Source organism: Cheilinus undulatus, linkage group 17 (assembly GCF_018320785.1).
Source record: "Cheilinus undulatus linkage group 17, ASM1832078v1, whole genome shotgun sequence".
In the NCBI taxonomy this organism is placed as follows: Eukaryota; Metazoa; Chordata; class Actinopteri; order Labriformes; family Labridae; genus Cheilinus; species Cheilinus undulatus.
In genome coordinates, this window is record NC_054881.1 from 32,872,515 (window position 1) to 32,898,542 (window position 26,028).

Consider the following 26,028-nt stretch of genomic DNA (forward strand, 5'->3'; position numbering starts at 1 on the left):
GCAATGAACTCTGACCTATTTGGTCTCCGTTTCAGTCACTGTGTGTGTGGCAATAACGTATCTATTTATTGTAAACATGTAGAGGGACTAGGCAGTAATACTGTATACCAGGGTACTGAAAAATAACCATGGTATTGCTTTGATTACTGTCATTAAGACGGTGCTGTGTGATAAGTGAATATTTACAATAAATTCCTTCTCTCCTTTTTCAATAAAGAAATGTTGTCTAGTTCTTGTCTAGCTCTGATAGAAGCTTCCAAAGGTTACATTGTCACTAGTTGCAGCCATTGTTTACAGGCTTGCAGTATAACTAAACCTAGCCCATAGCTACCGACTCATTCTCCTTAAGTGATGCTGATTGATCCATCAATTTAAGGACTGAGCACAGACACTTCAGATTGGACCTTTGAAAGCAAGTTCTGCCTGATTACAAAGATAAAATCTGGCCATTTGATCAGGTTTGCAAGGTTTGGGAAATACTAAAATGCATTACTTGTGTAAATTTTGCACCACTTTGCATTTTAAGATAAAGTTAAAACAATAAAGAATTTTACATTTTTATTGCATATACACATTTATTTTAAAATGTTCATTATTTCCCTTATTCATACTTTTTTGTTGCTTAATGGTACATTTAGCTCTCTTAGTTTTTAAACCAGAGCTGACAGATCATTAACTTCTGTCATCTTGCCTTCAATTTCACACCTGCTTCTCAGCTGCAAAAATCAGAATCCCACCTGATACTACAGTGGCAAAAACAGCTTCACACCATCTAAAACACCAGCCAAGAAAAAAATGTAATGCATTTGCTGAGATTTTAACAACACAGAGTGTTTTTTAAACTGAAACCCAAGCTGTAATGCTTACTACTAAACTGTCTCAGAGGATAATCAGGAGACAAAAAACAAACAGAGATGAGGGAGTATGACTGAACAGTGTTTACTGGGGTTGAACTTGGACAAACTTTGATCAAAATGCAGGCCGTCAGAGGTCACATACTGATGATCCTGAGGGAAATAAAGGAAGAGCAACAGACAGGCACTGATTGCGTAAACAAATAATATCCCCTCCAACTCAATTGAAGTAACAGGTACATTTGTGGGAAGTTCTGTTTAAAAAAAACCTCTCTAATGATGATGATGAGGCTCCCACTCCCCAAGCAATTAACCCAGATTGAAAGATTTTTTTGACAGCTGGAGTCAGCGTCCCACCCCGCTCTTCTGGTTGCAATATTTTTGAAATAACACTCAACAGAACAACAAGGCAGACTCTCCCAGTGTGCTCATTAGCAGGCTTCTGTCTCTCCCTCAGCCTCTGCTGCAAACATCCAGGCATCAGTACAAGCTTTCTTTTCTCTGTGAATATGAGGCTAAACTAAAACCAGCAGAAATTGATGCATTGGAACACATTTTACATGATATCTAATGACTTTCTGCTATTGATCTTTTCATTTTAACCTGACTCTGTCTCCAAACTCCTCAATTCTCCTGTTTTAAATTCCGTTCCTTTGCATTGCTTCTTCCCCTCCCCTTCGTTTCCTGTGGGATTTTTTCTCTCTCCTTCTTGTGAGAGTCCATTTTGTTCAACAGTTGCCACACAGAGCGGTTCTGCAGTTTGAGCCGAGGCTCAAGGGAAACGCTCTGTCAGACGGAGAGAGGGAAAAGAAAAAACGGGGGAGGAGGAATCACTGCCGAGGTTGCCGATTAGAAGATGTGTGTTTCCCTCTTTTTCTTCCTGCCTCGCTTAGAATCGATCGTGATTTTGATCTCTTCATGTTAAGGAATGAAAGCGCGTATATTTTTATATATATATAGCCCATATTACATTTCTATTTTCTCCAACTGATATTGAAAAGTCTACTCAGTCATTCTAGAAATATGCTGCAGCCTCCTCTCCAATCACACCCAATTGAATTATTTGAATGAAATATATGCAACTGGTAGCAAAAGCACATAAATCATGATTTAAGCTTTAATTACTTCAGCCTGCTTTGCCTTTATAACACTGTAACAGCACAGAAACTGCACCACAGTATATATATTATCAAAGCAATATCATCTTAGTCTGTGCAGCAGCTAGTGCCAGGCTTCAAAGGAGTACTGTATAACCAGAGCCCTAGAGGGGGTTTTAATGTTATTGTAATTGATATTGAATTTCAGATTGATCAAGCTCATATTTTTTATTACACTTCAAATTGCCCTTGCAGCACATTTTGAAGAGATTGGATTCCCATTGTAGATCCTTTTCATTACTCGCCTTACTTCAAGGAAGTTATTGATACTTGGCTCCTACAGAAGATATTACAGACTTCTTCAGCACGTTGAAAAAATGACTTTGGTTTAAGGAGATGACGGAAACTGTGTTGTGCTTAAGAGAGGAAAGGCACTGGAAGAAGTGAAGAAAATCTGTGCGTCTGGCACTTTTTGCTTTATTTGAGTCAGCGTAGAACACGGGGTTCAGCAGAATCACTGACAGGATTTAGTGCTTATGTTCAGCCGTGCCTGTTGAGCAGACTGATGATGAGAGTGAAAGGCATTGTGGGTATGAAAGCCGTTTGAGCAGGTGTTATCAGTAGTGGGTGAGTCTTAATCGTCTGGATGAATACTGATATTTGACCTCACAGAGCTCAAATGGCTCACGCTGAAAACAAAGTCCTAAGTCACATTGACTTTTACTGATTATGTCAAAGGTAACAACCAAAACAAAAACATTTGGTAAACATCATGAACATGCTGGAAAACTTAACCATTATTTGATATTGTGCAGTTTAGACTTGTTGAAATATAACAGCAATATTCTCAGAGAAGTTAAAACCCTACACAACATTTCAACAGAACTATTTCATCACATCTTGTCATCTTCATATTGTAAACAATGATAAACAAAACTTGTGCAAATCAAAAGAAAACAGATTTTTAAGCTCAAAGGACCAGACTCCAACCAGAAACCTTTTTCTTCTCATTTTGTCCTGATTCTGCTGCACTACAGCTTGATTTTTCCATCAGATGTCTACTCAAACCCAGTCTGAAAGGGACAAATATGCTCATCTTCTTTTCATCAGCAGCAGATTGACCTCTCCTCATCCCGCTAAAGGCATTGGTACGCCTCAAACAGACACAAACAGCATCTGATTGCCTACAATCTCTGCAAGCAAGAAAGCTGTAACAGTTTAAAGTCTGCAGCCAGATCAGCAAACTACAGAAAGCTTTAACCAAAATCAGCATTTCCTTTGTATGCATCTTCACCTTTCCTCTGAGCAGTTAAACCTTTTAACCATACACTGTATAAAAAAGGTTAATAACGAATGTTAGACTTATACTGGGGATGTCTACAAACGTATAGGCTTCCAGCCTTTGACATCCTGTTTGGATTTTTTTTTACCTCAAGTTACTAGATTTGGACTCCAGGGTGGTACTGCTGAAGATAAGCGTTGCAAAGCCTTTATTGTGATTTAGAAGTCAACATTGTGTGGGATTTAAAATTTGAGGTGGTTGCACTTAAAAGGTTAACTATTTTATCATCCTTTTTATCAAGGTGTCATTCTTTAAACAGAAACTAGGCCTAAGGCTTAGGGGTTAAGTTGAGGTGCACTGACACCGGAATTTCAAAAAAGGCCTTTAGAACATCATAGACAAGCCTGGGAGGGGGGTTAAGACACGTCCACCCACTCCTTCATACTGTCCCCATCAGTCACTTCACACAGTCTCTGCCTCTTTGGCTGATTTGATTGCTAGCCACAATGTTGTAACCATTCAAGGCATACTTACCACAAGCTACCTGAGTGTGAAACAGTAGTATATGTTCAAGTTTGTTTGATATCAACTGGGTTTAAGAAAAATTAGTTTATTGGCTACCCTGGGAAACAGAACTACACAACCTACAATCCAAGAGTGACTCAGCAGTATCTGATTGGTAGAGCCTCGTGTTACCAATGAATTTCAGCTGTTTATTGCTATGACTGATTTGGTTTTTCCTTAAAAAATGTACATAGCTTCTGCCATCAGCAGGGAGATAGGCCCCAATCACCTAAAACTGCAACTGCCACTAGGGGGCAATTGTGATATTTTGGCTGCATATTTCTGGGGCTTGCATGTTGTCGATCACTGGGTTTGATGCTAAAATGCTGTGTTGTGATTGGTGGGGAAAACAGGTGGGAAACCAGTGTATTGCTCTGGTTCTGTGGTGTGGAAAATTTAACTCTGAAAGTGCCTGAAGTGGAAAGCTGGCAAGGAAAACAGCCGGTCAAACATTAAGCCAATGCTTTAAAGCTTATAGGGAGTTTCTGGAAATAACTTACCTTAAATACCACAACATATTTTTCCTCTGCACATTTTTGGACTTTGGAAATCTTCTGGGGGCCGGATGGGAAGCTGTGGTGGGCCTGATTTGGCCGCCAGTTGTTGATCACTGCTGTAAAGGCAGTTACTATGTGTTTTTCTAATGCAGGATGTAGAAATTAAATTCCTAATACCCTACCCTAACTGAACAATTATAAACTAAAGACCCATATATGTAGGTTTTCAAATAGAAAAAATTGTATTGATCTTTGGTTACTCTTCAAAATAATCAAGAAAAAAATCTGGTATACCAATTGAAATAAATTGTGATATAACGATGTCCTGAAAAAGAGCGAAGTCTACCTGTTGTATTCAGTCACATGATGAAGCTTGAGTGTCAGATGGGGGGGCAGGGAGTGGAGAACAGTTTCTACACACATTAGATGTGATCCATGCACTTTACAAAAGAGGGATTTTTCCAGAGGGATAACCAATTATCCTGGCATGGAGGCAATCGGTATCACATATTATGTAGCCCTGCAGACCTCCTACTACATGTCGAGCTAAGTGAAAGGAGACAAGGGTCTTGAGCAGTCTTGTACTGAGCTTAGAGGCTAGATGTGCCTCTTTAGCAGCTTTTTTTTTTTTCTTGTATTGCCATAAACGTGCTTTTAATTGAAACAGTGTTATATGAACCAAATAAACCTTGTGGTGTAAGTGACTGAGTAATGATATATTGTTCACGAATGAACCTGTTCTGTGAAACGACTCATTTATAGGAAACACAGGAGGTCAGAAATCTTCCATTGTTGTTGTTATTTAATACACATTTAAAAAACAAACTGTGCCAAATGGAGAGACATTTGGGAGCCAAAAGACCAGCTGTTATCACTGAGCTGAGCCAAATGACCTGGATCTCAAAAAGAGACACATTTCCAATCACAAATAATGATGGGAAATTAACACTATTTTTAACACTAGAGAAAGAGTAAATTCAACACCAATTCAGGGTGGGACCATATACACCCAGATACAGTGTTAAATTTAACTGCTTAAGTGTTACTTTAACACTACAAAGTTTACTGTGCAGACTTCTACACCATTGGAATTATTTTTTCCCCCTGCTGGCCATTAGAAAGAATGCAAGCTAAATGCACTGAAACACTTCATGCATATCATATTCTCCTCAACCCATAGATGACAGCCTTTGTTCATAAAGTTTTTCATTCTTTGAAATTTTCTGGGGGAATTTCTTTGAATGATTCCCCTCATTCTACAAATTAAAATTCTCCCAGCTCGGCTATGACTTATTGAATCTGCCCTGGTGTCTCATCATAAAGTTTGACTTCTTATCCTAAAAAAAAATCTTCTGTGTTGAATCATCCTCTGCTGCCACAGGAATCCTGGAGGAAGCTGAAGCACACACACCTGTGACCTGCTTTTTTCTACTCAAAAATGTGCCTCTTTCTGCTTGGAAAAATTCTCTCTGACATCAGCAAGTTAAGGACCTGTCTTTGCCCATAAACTAAAAAAAGTGATTTCCTCTCGTGGCATCATCCTCACACTTCTGAATCATACCTTGTGAAGCATTAGCCAGCTAAAAGCCATCTGGAAATCCTGGCTTTGACTATATTTGCTAGGGAAGAGAAGGTTTTTAGACATCTGTGTAGTGGGGGATGCTTACGGCCACTTTCTCCAATTTAACGATGACATTTCTAGTTCAGATTTCTTGACAGCTTTTCACCAGTTAATCAGCAGAGAAGTGCTCATGGAGTTTCTCTCTGCAGTTTCTCTCCTGCTCTGCTCAGGCTAATTTGCTCTAATCTTTAAAGAAATCCCCTCCACCTCACCTCCTCGCCATTATTTTGAGCCTTACTATCTTACTTGATCCTTCCAGGGCCACGGCAATATCATTATAGCTCCACACTTCTATTTTTGCAGTCCTGACATCTGAGTGTGAGGGGGACTTAAAATTTAGGATTATTTGTCTGTCCAATCACAGTGCATGCCTGCATTGATTGATTTATTTTATCAGAAAATCAACGTTTAGACCTTTGCCAGCCATGAATTCCTGCAACCCCTAAAAATGGACCTTTTGTGTTTGTTTATGTGACCTTTTGGGGTTTCTTGTTTCTTTTTTGCTTTGTCTAGTACAGTCAAGGAATGCATTGCTGGAATATCTAAGTCTGGTATTTCTGTAGATGGTTTGACTGAAATATCTCAACAACTTTAAGTTTCATTAATGTTGAATTTTGTACAGGTACAGAAGGTTAAAGTTAGTGCTTGTGAGTAAAGTCACTCAGTGACTGTGAATTTTGCAACCATTCCTGTAGAGTCTCTTAAAGCCTTAATATGTGACTTTAATTTGATAATTTAATGTCAAAGTTTTGTTAATACCAAGCTTTAGGTTAGTTATTTCTCTGTATTTCAGTGGTTCATTTACTTCTAGCTTAAGCTTATCTTACTACTATAACTGGCAGCCTGTCTGTCTGTGTCGATTTGCACGCCACGCCATTATTCGAGCTGTCCTTGATACCTCTCAGAAGACTTCTTTGGTGTACCGGTTAAAAAATGGTGCCAGAAAAACATCAGGAATATGTACAGATTTTCAATAAAATCCTAAAACGTTAAAATTCAGGGACTTCCTCTGTGTTATGAAGTGACTTTGGAATGTTCTTTGCATCATAGTGCTAACAGAGGGCACCATTGTAATATGCGGAGTGTGGGTGATTTTGGGGCAGAGCTGGGAAAGCTGGCACAGGACTGTAACTTAGGTGATTCATGACAATCCGTGCTGTTTGTTGCCTGCTCCCTAATGATTTCTGCCACCAGTACAAACCTTCTGCCACTCAGTGGCTGGAACTGCAGAGACCCACACTGTCTGTGACATCACATGCAAACCCTCTATGGCATAAATCATATAAACAATTTGTTAATATGTTTCATAATGGCCTCTTAAAAGGAGAGTTTAGTCAAACTCCCTCTGGGTTTGTTGTTCTCAGCTATGTGTTCACACTGACCAGATGGCACTCCCTTCAGCTTGTTTATGAGTCACTCAGAGTTTACGGTTTTTTCAGTGTAGAGAGACTCCCTGATAGTGTTTCTATGGGTTTTTTAATGTAGTGTAATTACAAGAGTACAACTGAAGGATAGCAGGCAGACTTTCAGAACCAAAGAAAAAAAATTTTGTCCTTTAAAGACAAACAGATAATAACCAGTCAACTTAAAAGTGCAATAAATTACTTGAAATTGATCCTAGAATCTTGTTTCCACATGTTAGTCAGCTCCAGGTCACAGCGAGTCCCAATTTTAAAATGAATTCTAAAATGAATGGGAAGCCAGTGGAAGGACGCCAGGATTGGAGTGATGTGTTCATATTTTCATTTACCTGTTAAAAGATGAGCAGCAGCACTTTGGACTGACTGTAGGTGTGCGAGGGAAGCCTGGTTAACACCAACATGAAGTGTATTAAAGTAGTCCAACCGTGTAGAGATAAAAGCATGAATTACTCGCTCAAAGTCGTTAAAAGATAAAACCAATTTAAGCTTGGATAAAAGCCTCAGATGATAAAAAACTGGATTTAACAGAATTTATGTGTTGATCCAATTTAAAATCAGTCGACTTTTACACCAAAATTTAAAACTGTGGGTTTAAAATGAGGTAAAAGAGGGTCAATCTCCCTGAGAGGTGCTCCACTGGAGCCAAAAAATTATCAATTCTGTTTTCTTTTCATTAAAATTTAAAAAGCTCAGGGTCATCCAGTCTTTAATGTCTTTAAAACAGTCTAGCAAACGTTTAAGAGAGCTGCCATCATTCGTCTTTATTGGCAGGTAAACCTGAGTGTCGTCTGCATACAGATGGAAAGATATTCCATGCTTTTTACAAATCAAGCCAAGAGGAAGGAAGTAAAGGGAGAAAAGGATGGAACCAAGAATGTACCTTGGGGAACTCCACGGGGTAGGGGGGCACAGGAAGAGACAACAGTCACCAATTTTCACTTTAAAACACTTCTCAGCCAAGTAGGACCTGAACCAGTTAAGAGCTGTACCTGTTAAACCTCCAAAATTCTCGAGGCGAGCAATGAGAGTTGTGTGATCTACTGTGTCAAAAGCAGCTGTTAGATCTAAAAGCATTAAAAGAGCTGAGTCACCAGAGTCAGTAGTCAGTAAAAGATCATTAAAAACCATTGAAAGTGTAGACTCTGTGCTGTGAAATGCCTTAAAACCAGACTGAAAAATGTCAAGAATGTCATGATCATCTAAATAAAGCTGGATTTGTAATAGTGCTGCTTTCTCAAGGATTTTTGAGATAAAAAGAAGCTTCGATATTGGTCTGATAAAAGATAACACAGAGCAATTTAAATTAGTTTTTTTTAATTAAAGGTACCACTACAGCTTCTTTAAAATAAGGTGGAACACTGCCTGAAGCAAGACTGCTGTTTATAATTCGTTGGACGTCAAGACAAATGGTTTCCCAAAGCTCTCTAAAGAGGCGAGGTGGGATAGCATCAGTGGGACAGCCGGCAGGTTTAAGCTGACTGACAATTTTGTTAAGAGTGGACAGAGACTCTGGCTCAAACTACTCCAAGACAGCAGAGCAAGTGTAAGCAACAGAAGGGTCACACAAGGGTGGGGATATGTGGACTCTGATATTTTTACCTGTTCAACAAAAAAGCAAAGCAACAAAGCAAAATAGCTCATCCTCCATTTAAACATTTTAATGCAGCAAGCATTTCTTACATAGCTACATTAGCTGCGCAAGCTATGCAGATAGCTACATAACTAACCTAGCGAAAGCTAAGCTTACAGAGGAGTTATGTAAGCTCTGCTGGCTGTGTAGTCTTAGCTACATTTGCTAGAGCTCAAGTTGCAAAAGCTAACTTAGCTACATTTGCCTTTGTAGCAGTCTTAATAGCTAGCATAGCTATGTTACCTTTAGCTAAAAATACGAAGCTAAAGTGAGCCAGCTCTCGTATAACTACTTCTAAAACAGGTGTATACATAATTTTATCCCAGATTAGACCTCTTATCCTTATGTCTGTTTTATCTGTGAAATGTTGCTTGGTCTGTAATGTTTGCATGCGGTTATTTCATGAATTTAATTGCCAGACTTTGTTTATGAATAAAGCTGAAATTAAACAAAAAAATCTAAAATTAGAAATACATTATACTGGCAAATTACAGCACTTCCTTCCTGAGATACACATCTCATATGAACAGTCCATAAGAGTGGCCGTCAGAGATGAACGATCTGCAGCTAGGCCCCTCTTGTTCCTCTGCCTGCGCTCGGGTCTTTCTCCGGTTTGTTCCAGAAGCACCACTCTGCTCTGCTTGAGGTTGATACATGCCAGGTCTATTATCTGCTGCAAAAATGTGTTAGTGAAAGGACGTGCAAAGCATCTTGTCAACTTTAAAAAGAAAAACAGAGCAAACATTAATGACAGTAAATCACATCTCTATATTAACATTAACATTACAGCCCATCCTGTGGTAAAAGCCATAAGTCTGGCGTAGAAAAGTTCACTTTAACGGGGGGGATCTCCAAAGGACTTTATATGAAACAAACCTTTAACTTCCTAAAGTACCTCTCAAAAGTAGAAAAACCACAAAAAAGCAATCTCAAAGTGAACAACAAATCAGCTTCAGAAAGACAAAGATATCTGTTTGTCCCATGGGAACTCATTCTCCTGTCTTGTCTCCAGCTTCTCAGGGCTGCTCTCTGTTGCAACAAAAAAATCTCCACATTTAAAAGTTGCTTTGTCACGCATGATTTTGCTCTTATATTACTGTTAAGTTTCTGTTAAAATAGAAAAGAAACCCCTTTCTGTTTTGTTTGTTTTCTTTGTAAGGCTATAATGCTTCTGTTTTATGCCTCATGTTGGTATTTTTTAACTTGTAATATTATCTCATGGCATTACCTGCAGCTAAAAATTTCCTAGCCCAGAGTTGAAGCCTCATAATAATGATAATACTCTGCCACCGTAATTGGATTTCACCCGCTCACTTTAACACTGTTGAAAAATGAACTGCATGGTTTGTCCTCATTTCAGTCACTGTGCGTGTTGCATGTGTACACTGAGCCATGTGTCATCTGACTTTAACAAGTGTATGACCCATTTCTGCAGCCAAGTCACCCCCTAAGGTGTGTGCTAGAGGCCAAACAGGCTCTGACTCAGCAGGTTTGACCTCTGAGTAACCTACAAAACTTCATTCCTGAGGCAAAGTTCTAAAGAAGGGGTAGAAAAAAAACAAGAAAGAATATGAGGAAAGTGTGACTTTATGTTTTAAATATACAATCAGATGTGCCTGGTTCTTGAAAGGTTTTTCTTTCTCTGGTCATTTTCCTTTCAGACGTGGAGTATTCCACTTGACTGCACCATGCACTCAATCTACTTCTGTTTGACCTCCACTTTTAATAGAGACTTAAAGATCTAGCCATCCTCATCCATGAATAATTGAGGGCTTCCTGCTGTACAGCTGAGATGCTTGTGGTTGAAGTAGAAGAGGAAGAGAACCTCAGTATCCATGGCTTTAAACTTCAGGGCACTGGCCTTAATGAAAGAATTAGAACCATTAAATTTGTTGATTTGTAAACATGATGCTACACATGTTTTTATCAGCATCGTTAAAAATGTATGGTGTGCCCTTTTAAATAACAGGGTTTCCTTGTTTCTTATCCAGGGATTAAACCTTTCTTAACCTCGCATTGATTGGATTTTAACTGTAAATCTGAGATAAGGCTGCAGCTGCTGCGAGACAATATCAGAAACAAAGATCGTTGTGCTTCTGATAATCTGTGGGTCTCGTTGCTTTGAGCCTGATACAGATCACTCCCCACGATCAAGCCCCTTGGTGTGTGTGTTTGGAGCCCTGCATTTTAATGCTGATTTCATAACTGTGCCTTGACACAATGTGGCACACTCAGGCGCACTCCTCCATGATATACAGTTATGTAATGCAAACTGTTTTCTATGTGTTCCTTCACAGGATTCTCCTATAAGCGTCTAGTTTGTCACATCAAATCAAATCAGAGGTGAATTTATAGCTCACCCAAGGATTACATTTAACGTTATATACACTCCGTAGCTGCATTAGGGTACATTCTGCACCAAGAGGTTTCATAATCATTGGCACAACAGCAAAAATATGCTTGTAGCTTTTGTCAAAAGCCACATAAATTTCAAATTGATTCATAGTGCAATGTTGGTGTTATGTTTATGTCAAAGTAGAAGAGTGGTTAAGAGAGATTTTCATCTTACCATCAGGAGTAAGTGGATCATATTTTCCTCGGTCTATTAATCTATGGAACTCTATTAAGTTGTTGTTTTTGTATGGAGAAAAATGTCAATGATGGACATTTTTCCTCACATTCATGTCTAAAAAAACCCAGGAGAATTTTATGATGGAGTAGCTTACAGCCTAATAAGATTTATTGTACTCCCTTGAGTCCTTTTTTGTCCTTCTCTGAACTCATTAAAACTCCACCTTCACATCTGTAGACACACAAGACAGATGACAAAATTTGTGCTGCACTTTCAAGGGTTTAACTGTTAGGGTGTTGAATCACCCTTTTTAAACTTCCTTCTCTTTTTTAAAGACATTTCACTTCTTGTTACCATCTTGCTGTTCACTCTTTGTTGACAACATTACTATTTACTCCCAAACATGAAAATAGCGGTCTCCAAGTGATAGATCTGCAATCTCAATGCACAGCACAGCGGGAAGCTGCCTTGTTTCCTGTATACAACAGAGGAAGCCTTAATCAGCCTGTCTGCTACTTGTTTCACTGAAATTTAATCCAAATTTGCTTCAAGGCTATTTTTTCTTGTGCCATTATCCTTATGAAACTGGAGGACACTGCATGATGTGTGAAATCCCCACTTTCATGTTTCTCATTACATTTCCTGCTCAGCCGTAGTATCAGGGTGACAGCTGCATAGATGAGGCAAATTTAACTACATTTTCAGCTCAGAGTGACTGTAAATGATTCTCATTTACACGGGCCAAACTGTCCCGAGGCTTAAGAGACACATTTTTGATGTTAAAACTGAGTTAGACGAACTGGTTCAGGATATGTTCAGCTCTGTAGCCTGCAGTCACAGGCCTGAAGGCAAATTCAGATAAAAGACAAGAAAAAAAGGAAATAAGGTAGCAGTTCTTTACAAGCTGTTCACTTGTCAAGGATGTGTTTGTACATTAGATCCTGATAGGCTCTCCCATGGCTGAGCAAGACAACCGTACATGTTTTATACACACGCCTGGAGCTAAAACAGCTCAGATCAATCTGAGGAATAAACAGGTCAGGACCAAAGCGTTGATGAAGCAGACATTGATCTGACCAATCCCACGGGCCTGTGGAGTAGCAATCACAGCCACTGTTTCTCAAGTACCTCTATTTCACTCTTCTGAATTGAGGCGAGTGTCTCTGCATGCTCGGCAGGACATAATATGAATTTATGGGACAGATTATATTCTAGGAGAGAGACAGTTGGATTGATATTAGCTCTTATATAATAAAAAATACACATACATTATTGGTACAGACCAAATACTATTATTTATCAAGCTTCCTGTGAGAAAGTAATAAATCTTAAATCCTTTTATACATTCATTTAAAATTGTTTTTAATTTGTAAATATTTTATAAATGACAATAAGTAATGAAGCAGTGTCTTTAAGAAAATTAGAAAAATACTAAATTGAATCAGAGCACGTTCAGGCTGAACAGGTGTTTTAGCTAACCCTTGTGAATTAGTAGCTTTACTCAAATTTTCTTTGTCTCTTTTGCTGCTCTTCTTACCTACGTAAAAAATGGTTCAAGGTTTGGGAAAGCTTTGCTGTTGGAAAAAAGTTTAATAACTTTGTGGGGAAAGTTTTTGAGAATGTTTTATAAAAGCTCCTAAATTTCCTGACAAAAGTTTGAAAGTTTTTGATTTAAAAAAATTAACAAGAAATTCTAAAGATCTTTGACAAAAGTTTTAAAAAAGTTTTTAAAAGTTCTAAATATTTTTGACAAAAGTCTTAAGATCTTTTTGACAAGTTTGTAAAAGATTTTGAAGGAAAGAAGGCTGACACAATCCTGGTTGTGCTCTGGATGTCCTTGCATATTAACAGGGGCATGGGAAAATAATTTGTTTAAAAATAACAAAGTCCCCATCTTTAGGGAGGAGGAAGAGTAGTATATGGCAAGTAAGCATGGCCTAGGGTACCCCAGTTGGGTAGTAGTGTTGCCTGAGCCCATGGATGTGCTGTGGATGTCTTCAGGTGTATTACTAGCAAGGATTTTCCTGAGCGTTTATTTCCCCATCCGGCTGAACTCTCATTTGAATCTCGTTTAACTGACTAGTCCAAAGAGGAGAAAATCCTTGAAAAACAGTCACATTCCTCACAGGGTCATTGTATCCTTGGGTAGGATGTGAGCCTGATATACTCTCTACAGCATGGTGAACATTAAAAGCTAGCTCCGTGGGCTGTCACTCCTCTTTGCAGATTAATGCTTTGATATGTGGTCTCTCTCACTTCGGTTGAGTAGTCATACGTGAAATTAAACCTCAGCAGTGTACATATCAATTTATTTCATTTTATTACTTAAAAAACCAACAAACTGCGCTGTTCCTACTATAAGAAAACCTCTAAGCTACCGCTGAGCTTCTCATATTTACGTACAGTGAAGACCAGGATTTCAAGCTGCATATGCATTGGAGAGCTTTGTTTTCCACACAAATGCAGTCTACTTCTTTCAGTTTTAAAGTTGCAAATGCAATACTCGGGTGTGCCACTCAGGTATATTTATGGCAGCCAGAGTATATCACTGAACTGTTTGATTAGTCAATAAATTGTCATGATACATCATCATCATTAGAGCATCGTTAATTTGCTGCCGATGAATATTGTCAGAAGGACAGAAACACACACAAAAAAACTAAGGAATAAGGTGGTGCAGGACTAGTCAAGAGAGGCACAGAGGAAGGGAGATAAAGTACAAGCCTCATGTCAAATCACAAACTACGCTAGTTTTTTTTTTTAATTAGAAAGAAAAATCCCCTCCACTAAGATACAGCATCACCTGGTGAGAAACAGTGATATTCTTTAAAAGTCAACTGTAAACCTTTTATCAAGCTGACTTTATTTTTGGCCTGATTTTACACATTGGAAATAAGTTTGCATGATTTTTCATCTTTGTTTTGGTTTCTTTGTAAACTGTTTAAAACATTTGTTAAATTTGATATGCAATAATAATTGATTATTCAGACCATCTTAATGATTCTTTGCTGTGCATCCTCCGACAACATCACTGCCTCTTACAGCCACTTCAAGGTCAGGGATGGTCCACTGATTTCGGTAATCACTCGTTTTCTGAAACTATCTGGCATCAGCCGTAATCTGGAAGCTTTCCAGTCGTCCAGTCGTCTTTCTAAAGTTACACAAGTCAAGTGCTCATTATCAGAGTTAGTTTGCAGCTGCTCTATTTCCCTGTTCTGTTAATCAGTTTCCACTTTGATGAAACAAAACACTCCCTCTACACTTAACCTGAAAAGAGACAGCAGGCTTGAGTGGTGAGTGTTTCAACAAGAGTTGAAGGGGTCAAGCCAACATGTTCACTCTGCTGACAGTTTCAAAGGGGGAAAAGTACAGCTCTTCAATATTCTGCCATAAGGGTGAGAGTTAAAAGCAAATGGCAGGAGAAACTTGTAATCTGTCCACCCACATAGAATACATGTTCCCCTTCATTTACTCTCATGAATTAGTAATAAATCAAGAGAAGGAGGGAGTGCCAAGGTTATTCTTTACCTTCTGGCTCATTTTTCTGTTGGATTTAATAAAAGAAGGACAGGTGAGTGTTATCAGACTTGGTTAAGTAAAATATGTTTAACTGTTTGACCTCACTTTTTGCTTTCTGTTTTTAGCACTGTAGAATTATAAGAAAGACTTCACTGGAGTGCTAAAATAGTCAAACACGCTTAAACATGCTTAAAATACAAAGTAGATTGAATGTGTAGTTAGCTAAATTAAGCTGTTTTTATTGGCTTCCCTGCTGAACGATATGACGACAGCTGGTACTATTCTCATTCTTCACAGAAGACGGAGTTTGAACGGGTTGTTGGCTGATTATAAAGACTGTCACCGCAGACAGGAGCTGTTGGTTTGTTTTTATTCAAAGGTTCTTGTCTTTTTTAATCCCAAAAAACATATCATATATTAAAAAAGAGAGGGCTTGAGGCCAGAGTGGTAATTTTTGGAGCACCAAAATGCTCTGAAACCATGACTTAGAAGTAGGACACAGCTTCAAAGTGCATATTTGGTGCTTTACATCAATGGATATGAACAATTTTATGTTCAGACATACACCTGATTTAAATTATGAAAAAAGGGAGCTTCTGTTAGGTAAAAAAGGACTTGTTGCAAATTGGAAAGAAAATAATTTAAAAGGAAACTGTAAAAATCTAAACATTTAATGTGTTTAATGTATTATTTTAATGTACTGTATTTCTGACCTTAACCCTTTTGAAACCAATGTTGTATATGACAAGAAGAGACACAGGTTACTCAAAGTTGAATCCTCTTTGAGCCATACATTGTAGCCACGTACTTTTGTTGTAATGACTATCCCAGTGCTCTGGCAGTAGCTTTTCTAGCAAGTCTTGAACTTGAGTGACTGTTTTTGGCATTTAAAGAATCCACATTTAAATCCACACTAGCAACTCCAATAGTGAACATCTATTTAACCATTTTTTCATCCGTTTTCATTTGTCTTTGCTGCTAGCTTAGCGTTAGCCACCATTACGTTTTACCAAATGGATGTCACACAGGATGTGACAACCAATGGCTGGCTGTTTCATTGTCACATCATGCCCTGTGCGTGTGCATACTCTAAAATACTGAAGGTGAGATTCAGAGATTCAGTTAAAATCCAGAAAATAAACATTTTTAAGTTAAAAAAAATACACATAATAACCAGTTAAACAATTGTAATCAAAGATATCTTGTCATTGCCTTAAAGGAGGGTTTGAACATGTGACGACTTTTAGTTAGAATACGTTTCTGAAATAATTCTTTAGGGAAGATTGTTTTTATGTATATAGATTTGAATGTCATCTGCATAAGAACAAAACAAGTGTTAATCTAAAAAACTGCCAACAGAAGCAGTTTAATAGGAAAAAGAAGGTGACCTAGACTAGAGCACTGAGGAAGTCCACGTCCCATAGAGAGACTGTAAATAAGATAAATGAAAGTAGAGGAAAGGAAGTTATTTGCGGGGCTAAAATAAGCCACTCTGGAGCAGTAAATACAGCATCTTTTAGACATAGAAATTGAGATCTTCTGATCCATTTCTTAGCTAAAGTCATATGAGATGCTGTCCACCAGCTAGTTTTAGCAGCAGAGAACAAGTATGCAAGTAATTCCTTGTAGACTACCTTATCCAAGATGTGTGACGGAGTAGTTGGGGATATTTACAATAATGTCTTTACAAACTGTAATATATTTGTGTGTGTGGGGTGGTGTATTGTATAGATTTTCACTTTACTGTGGAGGGATTCAGCTTCAACAGATGTGTTCTGCTTGCATTATTTCACTAGATACTGGACAGCTGATGCTGTCTAGTAAATCAACACTGGCAGCCTGTGAGACGGATCAGGTCGCTGCAGGATTGTTTTCCATTCTGACCTCTACACTTGCAGCATACAGCTTCAAACACTGATTCTTCTGCGGTGAACATCCCAAATACAGTTTCTGCAACTTATGATTAGAAGACACATTCTCTTGTTTTGTTGTGACCTTTTCAGTGAGCTGGGTCTCTTTGCCTACACTCCATTTACACATCACAAACCCCAGATGTTTTAGTTCCCACCTCTGGGGTTTACATAACTATGGAACAGTGAGGACCCTTGTTCAGTGTGTAAAAGTTAACAACATCCCTGAGGAAAGACAGGCTATGAAAAGCAATTAGACAGTCTGCCTGAACCCACATTTAGCAGCCAATAGTTTGACACATGAGAGTCAGCTCTTATTAGATTCCTGCACTGTTGTATCAGTTGCTCCTGAGGATGTCAATAAATGGATTTCCCTCAGTTGTTTGCTTTTAAATGAGTCCCAATGCAGGGGACGTTCTTGTTTCTCTTCGTGTTTATGCGGTTAGACTTTCCTTTGAAGTTGTTTGTGTCTGAGCTGGTCCAAAAGGATGTGCACCACTGCCTACAAGCATGGCAACCACATCAGAGGGACTAAGATGAGACATTTTCTGTTGTTTGTGTTGTTATCATTTGATGGACTATGTACACTGTGGCTTTAGTAGTTCTAGTTCTGCCCCCGAGCCTGCAGTCAGCCGAGCAGCCTGTGGGCGGAACGACGCCCACGGAGCCAGGAGGCAGCAGATTTGAAAGTATGAAGTTGTCATATACTCTGTCTCATTAAAAGCAAATTAGAGCCCACCCTCATCCTGCACTCAGCATCAATATATAGAAAAGCTCTTCCCACTCAAAAAGAATCACAGCAGAGAGGATGGGGTTCCTGCAGAAGAAGGAAAACCCTCCTATAAATAATTCCAAGAGAACAAAAGTCGATACTCATAATCAGTTTCATTACAGTAAAGTGCAGAAGCTGCACAGAGGTACAGTAAACCCTCACAGGGGTGGTCAAGTGTGCCAAGAAACTGCAGACATAGACAGACTTCCCAGGCGGTTTTAGAAGCTACAGCTAAAGTCAATAAGGCTTAAGTGTGGAAATAATTAGGCAATTAACTTATTAGTCTCATCAATGCAAAAAGAGTCAATTTTTATATTATAACTAATAGACATTAGGAGATGGATCGATATCTTTCTGTAGAAAAGGTAGGGCATGACTTCGGACCATGAAATACAATCTGGTGTTTTATGTTCTATAAAATGTATGTTAAATTACGATAGCTTGCTTACGAAGATGCTATCCAAACAACACTAATGTCACGTTGCTCATTTAGTGTTTTATTTTGTTACTTCACTTACCTCCTCTGTATACATGGTGCCAGTAAATCACCTTGGTCTGCGTGTGTATCAGCTGATAAACCGGAGTCTCATTCATGCACAAGGAGTGTGCCATTGTAGACAAGCAACACAACAATGATAACAATTTTGGATACCAAAATTTAAAAACTTGACCTGCAAAAACCTGATTACAAAAGTTTAATAAATTAGAGTAAAAGTTTTGAACAAGTTTTAAGTAAGAATGGCATTGTTTCAAGAAATGTCTGCACAATCATGAAACCATTCAAAATGACTGAAAAGTTTATATGCCAGGCATGTACGTGGTGCTGTAAAACTGCCACAGATATACAGCAAAAACAGAGAAGAAGATTACAGACCAAATGCACCCAAAACTTTTCTCTTTCCCAAAACTTTCTCCAGGCCGCTGTTCTGGTTGCACTGGATCTAAGAACTTGCAGCATATGCTGCTCTCCATGACCATTTGTTGTTGGTAGTAGAGGAGTAGAAGACAGGAGCACAATCATGTAATTTGCCATTGTTGTTGTTAGCTGGGCTTGTGCACGCGGGTTAAGTGGGCTATGATGTAATCGTTTCAGGAAAGATGCGCTTTGTCGCACACACAGAGACAGAACAGTTGGTGTACAGATTTGTTCACTCTGGGACCCGGTTTCAAAAAGTCTAAATATTTCGTGCTCCTAAAATACTGGTTCTGTGTGGATGAAATGCAGAATCTCCTAAATTCATCTCCGTGTGGAAGGCCCAATTTTTACTCCTCTTAATATATCAGGAAGAATCCAGTATGGTTTCTTGATTTTTTTCTTGTTAGAGTAAACGAGGGGTAGATAGGAGATAGGAGCAACAAGAAAAAAATCTCTTACAATGTTAAAAAAAAAAATCTTTTATTTAAATGACATTCAAATACCAATCAAACAGAGAATTTGACAGGGATTCTATCCTGAGACACAACACACCAGCGTGCAGATAAATCCACAGACCCACTGATATGTCACCAGACTGCTGCTTGTTGGATTTCTAAATAAGTTTTGGCATTTCTTTGTTACAGATTTCAGAGTGTTTTTTGTCTTGCAGCTTTTTGTCTGAATACCTTAAGAGGCCAAAAGGATTCTGGGACAAAAAACAAATAATTGTGAGAAAATTTGATGCTCGTTCCTTAGCAGATTTGAAAAGAAAGAGGGTTTTAGTTGTTAAATACAAGAGAAAAGAGGCCTGGAATTAAAAAAAGCAGAAACATGATATCAGGCTATGAGCAAGAAAGCAAAAAGTGAAGGAGAGAAATGAGTTATAGCCTGTTCTTGGAATCGATAATCATGCGAATCACAGCCCTGGTGTGCTACAGATCTTTTTTCCCCTAACCAGGCAGAAAGGGTGATAGATGTAAAATGTACAGCCTGCCGATTTATAAAGCTCTGAGACAGTGCAGAGAGAGAGGTGCATGGATAATCCTCACTGTGCCTGAGGAAGCAGAGGGACCAGCAAAGGCAAACAGGACTAAGACAAAGAGAGGATAAACTTGAGGCCACTTAACCAGAACATTTTTCTACTGTGTCAATTTTTTAAACAAAGTCTCCTACGCTTCCACCTCATTGTCATTTGTTTGGCAGATTCCTCCTGCTGGCTTCTTCCAAGTCTGAATGCTGCTACAAACAAAAGATTTCTAATGCACTGCAGCAGGCTCCTTCTTATCCTCCACTGCTGCCATAGCATGCATGGAGCTTACTTAAAGCTCTCCAATGCATATTTAACAATACTGATATGCAGAGAACATTTACTTCTGATTGCTCAGTGAGGGGTACAGTGATCCAGCCTGACAGCTGTGAAAGTAATAGCAGTATTTTTCTTTAAAATAGACTCATCTCACACCTCTTCCCTGAAATCATTTGGACCGAAAGAGACAATCAGTTGCCTTTATTGCTCTTCACTCATTTTTGTCCCATTACCATGTGTTTGTCCATCTATCCACTGTGATATTGATTCCTGCCTGTTTCACTAAAGAAATTCATCAAAAGACTGACAAAGAAATTAAGCTTATGTCTCACATTGTTGATCCAAATTTTATTTTCCCCTTCTTTAAAGGAAATACACTACTGCGCAGAACTTTTAGGCTTGCTTGGACCAAAAATAGGGGGCTTAAGTAAGGCCTGTAATGGCAAGTAAGACCAACTGAGGGCATTATCTGGCAGAAACCAAACCAAAACCTAGGTACAAACCAAAGTGTGACCTCGTGAACCATTACACCCACTTAACATAATTACAGCTTGAAGCTGTAGAACTGTTACAGTGTGATGTTGGTTCACAGAATGTATTTGCTTGACTTTAGACTAGTCGGCTCAACAGAAATTCAATTTGTGCTTAATTGGATGAGAAATTATTCTCCTGGTTCCCTAGTTATCAGAAAGGCTGGAATTAATACTGATGCATCTTTGGAGCCTTAAAAAAAGCAAAAAAAAAATCATCAGAGACAGGATCGATAGTGTGTTTTAGTTTTAACGACATAAAAGATGCTGCCAGTCAGGTGTCTTCGGACACTAATAATGAGCAAAGATTCACAGCGAGTGATTTGTCTGAATGAAAAGAGAGCAGGAAAATAAAATGATCTCAGACTCAAAGTTCCTTACAAGAGTTTTAATTAGTGACCATTAGAAGCTCTCGTAGGTTTACTATTTGCTTTTGAACATGCTAACTGTTTGACTTGTTTCCAGTCAGCGTATTTGCTGTTGGTCTTAGCTTTTATAGTTATTGTAAAGACAGTAGTCTCTGCAGTAATCTCAGAGGGACCAGGACATGGAACTGGGTACACTTGAGTCCAGAGTTCAGTTCCACTGAATCACCATCCATCCATCCATCTCTTTCGCTTGGGGCCAGGTCGCAGAGAGGGACCTGGATGCAGTCAAGGACCTCCACTTCATACCGGAAGCTGGATGAATGCTGCCATATCTCGTCTTCTAACAGCAGAAGTCACTTGAACTGAATGTCTTCTTCATTGTTTTAAAATCAATGTAATGTCAATGTTTGAGCTTTTATTCCAAAATCTTGCACATTCCTTGTGTACTTGTATTTTTGAGGTCGTGGGAGCAGCAGGCTAAGCAAGTCCACCCAGACGTCCCTCTCCCCATCGACACTTTCCAGCTCCTTCTGGGGGATCCTGAGGCATTCCCAGAGCAGACAGGATATGTAATCCCTCCAGCACATTCTGGGCCTTCCCTGAGGTCTCCTCCCAGACAGACGTGCCCAGAAAATTTGTATCTGCAATCTCATTCTTTCAGTCATACCCAGAGGTCATGACCATAGGTGAGCTTTGGGAGGTAGATCGGCTGGTAAATTGAGAGCTTTGCCTCTCGGCTCAGCTCCCTTTTCATCACAACGGTCGAGCACAGCACCCTCAGTACTGCTGATGCCACGCCAATCCGCCTGTCAATCTCACGTTCCTCTTTAACCGCACTCATGAACAGGACCCCATCTTCTGAGAAGCAGGGTGAATCTGGAGGTTGGAAGAGGGTTTTTGCCTGTGTCCTGCTGGATGGACTGCCATTGTCTGCATGGAGCATAAAAAAATGTTGAGCTGAGTAGATACCATGATTATCTCTTTTTTCTTCTTTTTGGTGGCTTTTCAAGCCAAATACCAGCATACCACCACCCACTGTATTGGACAATGTTACTAATGTGAAAGTAGTGATAAGGAAAGGAGGGAGCAATTATGTCCAGGCACAGTACAAAACAATAGTGCCTAATGTAAAAATGGTCTTAAAAACATTGTCTAAGGCGATCACCTTTTCTCTAAGAAAGTATTCAGTCATCCTTGCACGGTAATGCTTATCATTTAGCTGTGCACCATCTTTGACTGTATCCATGCAAAGGTAAGTTAGCTTGTTACTGATGGTAGCGTCATACTAATAAAAGACTCAAGTGATGTCACTCGAGACAATAATATTTGGTAGGCATTGTGAGGTGACCGAACTGTAACATTCTTTATAAACCTTACGAGACTTCATCAGTTGCTACTGTCATAAACCCAGAAGTCTCTCACAGATCTTTCTTTGGTCAGTTTGCATTATTGGTAATGTAGTTGTGGAGTAAAAGGAAAAGAATATCTGATTCCGCTTCATTAATTGAGAGCTTTTATTTATTAATTAATAGTAACGGGGTTTTAGGATTGCAGTGCTAAGTTTTTGGACTAGTCCTTTAACAAGATAGCTTGACGGTGGTATCTGTTTTCACAATTTTAATGGTTATTTGTGGCGCGTGAATCCCCAAAGCACATGGATCACACCAGTGGGCTCTAATGTTTGTAAATGCGTTGATAGGCTCAAGTGGCTTACATCATGTGTCATTCACAAAACTTCAGACACAGTGACCTGATTTGAAAAAATTCCAAGAAGCATATCTCTCCCAAATCTCTGTTTTTAGAATGGCACATTACTGACACCTCAACCCTAGCTCAAGGCAACATGACATCCCTGTTACTAATTGGCAAAAGCAGAAGAGGAGTTGTCTTTCTTCCCGTATTGTGTCTCTTTTTGAGTCCTTAATATATTTATTTATTGTCTTTGACAGTTGTGTAGGACTTGGAGTTTCAGGCAGCTGGCTTAGAGATGGCTTTACAGGAGAGAAGTGACACCCGAAAATGAAAACAGCTGGTGCTTTTCAGTGGCTGACATTCAGCCCAGGAGACATTTGTTACTTGAGGAACTCAGACTGAGACACATTTAAATGCAAATTTTCTCGTTTACATTATTGATTGCTGCACACTCTTCTGGTGGATGTTGTTTCTCTCTTTTTTTTCTCTCCCCTTTTTTTTGCACACTTTGCAATTCCCCTGTATTAGTGGGACAGAGTGGAGTCCCTGAACAGAGCTTTTTAAATCAATAAGCTCAGCATCATTAAGTATAGATCATTTGTCTTTTAAAGTAACTGCCACTGCTGAAGTGTGAACATCTTCAATACTGTGTGCAACAAATCAAAGTTGTTGTTTTTTTTTTTTCAAACAGCCTGAAGACCACCCTGAAGAAGAAACTCTCCGGCGATGTGGTGAACCTGTCCGGCATCCCGCTGTCAGGCAGGGACATCCACCGCGTGGCCTTCTACCTCCAGAGCAGCAGTGACGGCGTGTCAGCTGTGGACCTTAGCTTCACCGAGCTGCAGGACGACAGCTTACGGCTGCTGCTGCCCTCACTCAGCTGCCTGCCCAAACTGTCCATCCTGGCAGTAAATGGAAACCGTCTGACAGTGGCCATCCTGAAAGATCTGACTGATGCTGTAAAGGATCCTAAGAAGTTCCCTAAGCTAGCCTGGGTCGACATGGGCAACAACGTGGATATCTTCACCGTGCCCCAGCCGCTGCTTGTGGCCCTGCGGCGCAGATTTGGTTTACGCAGCAGCCTACCCACTATTTATGAGTACAAAGAGGCTCAGGCAATGAGTGGCTATGCACCAAACATGGAGACGTCTGTGGAGGAGCCCAGTCTGTGTGAGGAGGGTGATGGAGAGGAGGATGATAGAGAGGAGGAGGACAGGCTGGAGCTTCGAGCCTGGGGCTTTGGAGAAGAAAACATATCAAAAAGTGTGTCGTTGCACTTCTGTGGGAGGTGATCGCTGAGAGCTGCTTTCTTTTAGTGCCCCTTATTCCTTCAGAATCACCCTGACCTAAGTCAAGCCCGCTGTGTCTGAGGTGTCGTGGTGGCAGAATCTCACACTGACCTACATGTTTCTGAAAATAACTCTGAAAGAAGTGACTGTCTGGATGCTGTGCCATGTGAGACAGGCACAGAGTCTATTTACTCATTCTTCCAGGTACAGTTAAACCTTACATTCTTGGAGTTTACAGAGCATCAAGTTTTTAATTTTTTGCCCCCACATGTTAAAGCTTCCAGATGTTTTCCTCTGTCCACTGGAGGTTAAGTGCCTTGCACAATGGCACCTCAACAGTTTCTCCTGAGAAAGGTGGGGAAGTTGCTTACTTTTAATCCTTAAGCACTTTTACCTAACTGGATTGTTTCTCTTAAGCCTGATTTATACCTCTGTGTTAAATCTATGCTGTAGCATGCACCGTCCAGAGGACCACACATGTAGCTGTGTTCTCCTCAGTGATGTTGAACATAATCATTTCCACAATGCAACATGATGCAGATATAGATGATTCTACGCCAACTAGCGTTACTTGGTGCCCCCCCCCCCCCCCCAACTTACCAAATATGCTCACATTACTCTGTTTCCCATTCAAACAGGGCTGCTGTCTCCTGAGTGCAGCCTACAATCAGAAACACAAATTCAATCAGGGAGAAATAGAAAAAAAGGCAGCTGAAAAAAAAATTTCAAACAAGGATGGACAAATTCTAATATGTTTTTTTGTCCCCATTGACAGTTTAACACCTTGTAGCTCGTGTTTCTATACCGTCGCAATCGTAAAATGCATCAATGTCAAACACTTCAACTAGGCAACACATCTGCAGAACCTGTGAATTTGTTATATTATGGCATGAAAAATAAATGAACTAAGAGCCAGATATAATCGATCTAACCAGAATCTTGACGCAAAGGCTGCAAACAATGTTCCCTTAAAGTTACACCTGTTCTGAGTCTATATAAAAACCCTTTAAACAACAAAAGAGGCTACCTGTCACATTTTCAGCTCAGATTTAAAACCCTAGCACACTGATCTGAAGTTCATTCCTCTTATTAAAGAGATGTGTGAGAGTGAGGGAAGGAAAGAGAGTAGCAGGTGATAAAGCTTTTCAATTTCAACGTGAAGCATTGTTTATTATAATGTTTATGGAAAGTAGATGCATTAATTTGAGTAAAAGGGGCTCCAACCAATCACTGAGTGCATAAATGAGCATAATTTTCTAGGTCAACATGTTTTGTGATATTTTAATGTTTTGAGATAGTGTTTTTTTTATTTTGTGACCTCTAAGCTGTAATCATCAACAGTAAAACAAAAAAAAGTATTGCACCTGTATGTATCACAACAGCAATTTGATGCAGAAGTATAAACCAGGCTTGAAATGTCAACCCTCCACATCTTCATGAAACACAGGAATAAGCCTACACACTGAAAAACTTAATGATACCCTTCTGTTTAAGAAAGAAAACTCCACAATAACTTGAGACTGGCAAAAATAACAATGAAAAAAAATAACTGAAAATTTACTAATGACTATCAGACATTGCTTTTGAATTGTGGTTCAACAGAAACATTTTAAAAAACAAACTAATGAAACTGACCTGGACAAAAATGATGGTACCCTTAACTTGATATTTTGTTGCACAACCTTTAAGGCAATCACTGCAATCAAGCAATTTCTGTAATTCTCAATGAGACTTCTGCACCTGTCCATAGGTATTTTGTCCCACTCTTCATGCTCCAGCTGTCTCAGGTTTGAAGGATGCCTTCTCCAGACTTTATGTTTCAGCTCTTTTCACAGATGTTCAGGAGGATTTAGATCAGGGCTCATAGAAGGCCACTTCATAATAGTTCAATGTTTTGTTCTTAGCCATTGTTGTCTGTTTTTAGCTGTGGTTTGTCCTGTTGGAGGTCCCATGACCTGCAACTGAGACCAAGCTTTCCTGCACTGGGCAGCACATTTCACTCCAGAATGCCTTGATAGTCTTAAGATTTCATTGTACCCTATGCAGATTAAGGACATCCTATGCCATATGCAGCAAAGCAGCCCCAGGACATAACTTAGCCTCCTCCATGTTTCACAGTAGCTACAGTGTTCTTTTCTTTGTGTGCTTCAATTTTGCGTCTGTGAACAAAGAGCTGGTGTGACTTGCC

General features: G+C 39.4%; 1 protein-coding gene across 1 annotated transcript in view; it reads left to right on the plus strand.

Moving 5' to 3' along the window:
• The window catches only part of lrrc75bb (leucine rich repeat containing 75Bb), a 42,547-nt gene extending 17,063 nt beyond the window's left edge, over positions 1–25,484 (plus strand). The window contains exon 4 of the mRNA XM_041811301.1: positions 23,243–25,484. Within this exon, the coding sequence (XP_041667235.1) occupies positions 23,243–23,843 (601 nt within the window). The 3' untranslated portion in view covers positions 23,844–25,484. The remainder of the gene's footprint in view (positions 1–23,242) is intronic.
• Positions 25,485–26,028: the final 544 nt, after the last annotated feature.